The sequence below is a fragment of the Poecile atricapillus genome, chromosome 4 (assembly GCF_030490865.1).
Source record: "Poecile atricapillus isolate bPoeAtr1 chromosome 4, bPoeAtr1.hap1, whole genome shotgun sequence".
NCBI classification, from domain to species: domain Eukaryota; kingdom Metazoa; phylum Chordata; class Aves; order Passeriformes; family Paridae; genus Poecile; species Poecile atricapillus.
This window is the reverse complement of record NC_081252.1, coordinates 37,548,649-37,554,321: the sequence shown is the minus strand read 5'-3', so window position 1 is coordinate 37,554,321 and position 5,673 is coordinate 37,548,649. Positions and strand designations below refer to the sequence as shown.

Below are 5,673 nucleotides of genomic sequence, written 5' to 3'. Positions count from 1 at the left end.
GAGGTGACTTCGCCCCCCATCCAAGGCGGGGGAAGTGTCAGCGTTTGCAGCCCCGGAGCATCCTCTGCAAGCGCCGCTTTGTCCAGCCTTCGCACTAATGACACTCTGCCCCGCAGCTTTGCCAGCAGCCTCGGAGGGCAGCGCTCGGCCCGATTAGCGGGCTCAGTTGTTTTTCACTGCCTTACGAAGGCATCGGGCGTAGGGGGTGGCCTGGAAGGGGGAGAAGGCGGCAGCGGCCGGCGGGACCCGCGCCCAGCCCCGGGGCAGAGAGCGCCCCACCGTGCGCAGCTCCAAAGCCCCGTTTCCAAACCAAACGAGGGGAGCCCGGGTGCAGTCGTGCCAGGCGGGCTGTTCCAAAGGCAAGTGTGAATGCCCGAAGGCGCTCCCTGCGGGCCCGGCCCACACGGACGGATTTACCTGGCCGCGCTCCGCCGGGGCTCAGGGGAAGGGCACCCTGGAGTGGAGCGGCACGCAGCGCCGGTGGGAGCAGCCGTGCCGGTGGAGCTTCCTGCGCAGGGCCAGGTTGGCTGCGGAGAGAGAGGGAGGGAGAGAGAGAGGGAAGCGGGGCGTGAGAGGGGCTGCCGGCAGCGCCTCTCCCGGGCCGGGCCGGCCCCGGCGCTCCCCGGAGTACCGGTGCCGTGCCCTCCCGCGCCGCCGCTGCTTCCCGGTAGCGACTCTGCGACAGCTGCCCACCTTGGGTCCCTATTTATCCCCGTCCCAGTCGTCCCCCCCTCCCCCGCCTCCCCGAAGTTGCCAGACTCCTGGGATAGGCGAAGCATTCTCTCCCGCTGCCGCTAGAAGCAGGGACGAAGCGCACAGATGGATGCGCCGGGTCCGGACTCGTCCCGGAGGTCAGAAAGCGCGTGTTGGACGCGGCGAGCCGAGCACTGCCCATGGCAGGCACGAACACCCCGCTCCCGCCCCGGCACAAGCATCCCGCTGAGGCATCGCCTACCTGGCCGCTGTCCGGAGGCTGGGAGGAGGCTCGCCAGGAGCACAGCCACCACCCAAAGCAGCAGCTGGAGTCTCATGTCTGCAGTCCAGGCGGAGGCGAGCCCTGGGCTGTGTTTGTGCGTGCCGGCGAGGAAATGCACGCACAGGAGGCCGTGAGGGGCCGGCAGCGCCCGCAGCCCTGCCCGCTCACATGCCAGGGAGCCGCCGGGGAGCCAGGGCCAGCCGCCTCCAGCAGCGGGGCTAAGGATCAGGCAGGGCCAAGGCTCCTGGCTTGCGCTGCCGGCCGGGCCTCCCTCCCTTCCCTTCTCCCGTTCTCTCTTTTTCTGTCACTCCCCCTTATTTTCCATAAGCAAACAGCGCAGGAATGAAAAGCCCGTGTAAACAGCAGCTCCTGTCAATGCGTAGGGGCAAGGAGCCTCTCGAACAATGCGGCCACTCCACTTTAAATTCAAGCCGGCCAGGAAAAAAACATATGTAAAACAAGCCCCGATGTTCCCTCCCCCATTTGCAACTGTTTAAACTCTGCATTGCCCATATTGGTCCCACATGCAGACACCAATAGCAGGGGCAGGAAGCGCCCCCCCGACCTTTGTTCCCCCCCGAAAGCGGGGGCAGGCAAGCCCCCCAAGCATGGCCCTTGTCCCGGCTCAAATGCTTTCTCTTTTCTCTAAACTAGCCGCGAAGTTGTGGCTATTCAAAGTGAAACTGGCAGTAGTTAAGTCTAATGGGTGTCTTTTGTGCCGTCAACCATTTTTGAAGGACCAGAATATTCAGGAATTAATTTGTGAACTTTTTTACCGTGTAGGGTAAAACAGAGATGTATCTGTTCCAGCGGTGACAGTTTGAGGCAGCAGTTTTGGATGGGACATCCATTTGCATGGACCACCTGGACATTGCATTATATCTGTACTTGGTTATGATGACAGCTCGCTTTAACAAGCCAGGCTGAAGCCAACTGGTGCAGACAGCCAAGCCTGAAGAGAAAAAAGGCAAAACCTGTGGAATTAGGGAGCAACAGTGATGGCTTTGAAATACAGTGAATTACTGCCATCAGTTGAAATTCGACTGGTCCTTTTCTTTTTTCCAACCTACTGATTTCTTGTGATGAAATAACAGCGAGTTATTTGGAAAAAAACGTTAATATTTGTTCCTTTTTGGGAAAAAAAAATCTGTTCGAAAACATGCAGGAAGGAATAAATTTCTATGTAAGTTAACCACTACTATTATTACTAGGTAACTATTATTGAAAGTTGAATAAAATTATTTGCCTATTTCCTAAAAGAATGGAATCTATAGTTGGTTTGTTGGGTTTTTTTTGTTTTGTTTTGTTTTGTTTTAATTCAGTTGCCCCCGTACTGTTTTCCCTTATTGTGGGCTTTCCCATTTTGTTTAAAAGCCTATTTAACTCAATAGTGCATGCTAGGCCCTCCTCATAGTTACACATCATTACTTGGTTACTTAATTTGTCTAGGCAGAGTATGCCCATATGAATTAAAAAACAAATTGCAGCTCAAATACATGTGGGACATAGTTAATAAATGTTGTTTTAAAATGATACCTAGACTGCTGAGGAAGGTGTCTCAGACAAAACAGTAACAAAGGAAAACCTCTGCTGGTTGATCAGATTGGTCTGTCACGTCCCAGTGTTCTTCTTTACAGCTTGGTGGTCATTAAGTTTTCTCTTTGTGATTTCTGGCATTTAAAGTGAACATTTTTTTTAATATTATTGCTACTAGCTCAGCTGAAATCAGGGTCCCATGACAGAATTTTCTTAAGGGGATTATAAATTCAAGTACAAATGTAGTGGAGTAAGAGAGGAATGCTGTGGCCAGATCGCTCAATGAGTTTGTAACAGTGCCAGGGTTACATCCTCAATATCCTAAATTCTGGCTCCACTAGGACATGTTTAGGGATGTCCTCTCTTGCACACCATGAATGAAAACACACTGGCCACCTCATTCATACAGCCCTGCAAATGACCATCACTTTCATTCAGCAGGTGAGGTTCAGGCTCATAACCTTAAGATGGAAAGTAGTGTAGACTTCAAAGTGATAGGGACTTTGCAAAAGGCTAAAAGGCAGAAAGAATGCATAGACTATTGCCAGTCCCTCGGGCTATCTGGGCCTCCTCTGCACCTGAATGTGGTGAAGTTTACAGAGCTTCCGAGGTGACATTAAATTTAAGGGACTTGATTATGTTGCAATAATTAAGTGCAATATTTTTTGGGTTTTTTTCCAGTTTTGTATACTATAATCTGTTAATTCCACTGTCTCTGCCAAAGTTTGCAAATGTTTATTTGGCTAATAAAATCCAAGCCACTGTAACATAAGCATGACAGTTATTTTAATTTTCATGTAAAATACAGTAATAATTCTATGCTTCCCCACTGAAGAAACTTCTAAAATGTAATACAGCCCCACTCCAGAGTTTGTAGTTCATCTGCAAGCAGCTTTCCTTCAGATGCTTTCACGTGGCACAGTGCTGCTTGAAATTAGGCAAATAACAACTCGGTAGAATGTAGTGATGTAATAGTTCTGCCTTTTTCAGTGTTTGCTGGTGGGTTTTGTGCTGCCTTAAGAGGAAAGGGAATGTAAAGTGCATAGGAAAGCTGGAAGTCTGTAGATAATGCTTTATGACCTAGAAGAATTGGTTCTTTGAATCAAAAGGTTTCCTTCTCTCATAATCTGAAAGGAACATAATAAAGGAATGATAATTTCAGCATGTATTACCTATATCATTGCTACTTCTCCAACATTCTCTTCCTTATTTCATCCTTGATAGGATCAAATAGTCAGATTATCAGTTTACCTCCAGAAAGTGAAAAAAGTAGTTAGTATATTGCAGAAATACTTTTTAAACTGTTGAATGGGAACTTGTTAACTGTAAGTAACACACAACACTATCTTTTGCTTAACACATTTCAGTAAGTACTGTACCACTTCACTGGTTATGGATTGTTCTGGGTGACATTTTCAGTAGAGTGACTGCTACAGTCTTACTCGGGGAAAAAAATTTTGAAAACATGGAGTCATTTCTAATAATAAAACTGGAAGAAATAAGGGGAAAGTGGATGAAGGAACATAAAATAATTTTGTCACATATAGAAGAATAAAAATTATCTTGGTAAATGAAAGAGCAAGTCACTGGAAGAACAAAAGCTGAAATAATGTGAGGAAGCAGTAAAATGCATAGTATTAAGAAATAGAATAAGCAGAGTTGGATGGTTACAATAGGAGAGAAAGATAATTGGGCACTTCCTAGTATGAAGTAAAAGATTAATTAGCATTCCCTATTGCTCTGCTTGTCAGAAACTGAATACTACCTTTGATTTGAAAGCCAGCCCATAATTATAAACTCTAGTGTTTATTGTTAATATTTGAAAACAGCTTTCAAATGCTATCAGTATAAAATGTTAAGTGAAACTGCTAAGTACAGGAATTAACTGTTATATACAGAAATACTGGTTTCAATCCTAGTACCTCAAATACCCCTTGGATAATAGCTCTTCCCCTCTTGGAAGCTTATAAAAATACACAGATCATTGTGGCTCTCTACTGTTTCGTTAGAAACTATGGTGAATGCTCAGCAGTGATAGGAACTGATAATAAGTGAAAATTCTTGTTTATTTTGTCTTGAAACTGTCAGGTAAGATATATATACCAGAATTTCTAGTCAGATTTTCTAACTTTGTCTTCCCCAAATTAATCCATCCTGTTGATCCAGAGGAATTATTTCACTAATCAGACAAGATCTGGGATAAACATATTTACGGGCCAAAGGAATTTTGTGAAGCACATCTTCATGTCAAATGACAAATATCAGTAGGGAAAGTCCTCAGCTTTTCCTTGTTCCTTGCTATTACATTGTGAGATGATAAGTGGGCTGTGCAACAAACAAAATTTAAAAAATGCAAGAAGGTCATGTGAGTAACCGCTTGAAAGGAAGAAGCTGGCCAAGAAGTCCTCAAAGGGATAAATTTTGAAATGTTTAGGTGTCTGTGATTTTTTTTTTTTTCACCACAAATTTCACTGGGATTATTATCTCATGGTTTTATAAGGTCTATGTGCCTGCCATGAATATAAAGGATGTTTTTTCTTCAGCCCAGGGTACAGCACCAGATGCCAAATACAATGTTTGCCTTCTTCATTGACTATAATCATGGAGACTACTTTTTCTAGGCAAAACTCATTAGCTCAAAAAATATGATTTCAGGAGAAAATGATGCACTCTGCCCTGATTTTTATCTGTACTTGGAAATGAAAACCTACCCAGAAACAAAAGTCTATTCCCCCTGTTTGCCATTTTATGTTTTTTCCGGAGGAAAAATACCAAAACACTTCCCTGCTTATTAGTGCTCAGCTGCCTTTCCTGCCTGGGGGGAGACAGTGCTCCAGAAGAAAATGGTAGTCAGCAAACAGAAGGAATGTGCACTAGTAACCTGACACTGGAGACAGATGTGCTCAAGGAAAGGAAACGGGGATGGCTCAGACGAGACTAAACCTTGTATATATACTTTTTGTAATGTTTTCTATGCGTGTTGCAGAGATGCACAACCTAGAAAGTGTATTTTCTTTCATTTTAATCTGGGAAGAAAGTATTCTGTGTTCCTGCCATCATTTCCATGTTCTTACTGCAGTACAAGTCATAATTATAATTATTAGAATAATAATAGAAAGGTAAAACATGCTCTGGTAGACTTAGTCTGTCTTACTTCTGTG

General features: G+C 45.2%; 1 protein-coding gene across 1 annotated transcript; it reads right to left on the bottom strand.

Moving 5' to 3' along the window:
• Positions 1 to 417: 417 nt before the first annotated feature.
• Positions 418 to 1,281, bottom strand: APELA (apelin receptor early endogenous ligand). Its single transcript, XM_058838763.1, has 2 exons — positions 956 to 1,281; positions 418 to 527 (listed from the first exon to the last, which is right to left on the bottom strand). The coding sequence occupies exons 1-2, from the start codon at positions 1,029 to 1,031 to the stop codon at positions 439 to 441; spliced, it is 165 nt and encodes a 54-aa protein (XP_058694746.1). The 5' UTR covers positions 1,032 to 1,281; the 3' UTR covers positions 418 to 438.
• Between the last annotated feature and the right edge of the window lie 4,392 nt (positions 1,282 to 5,673).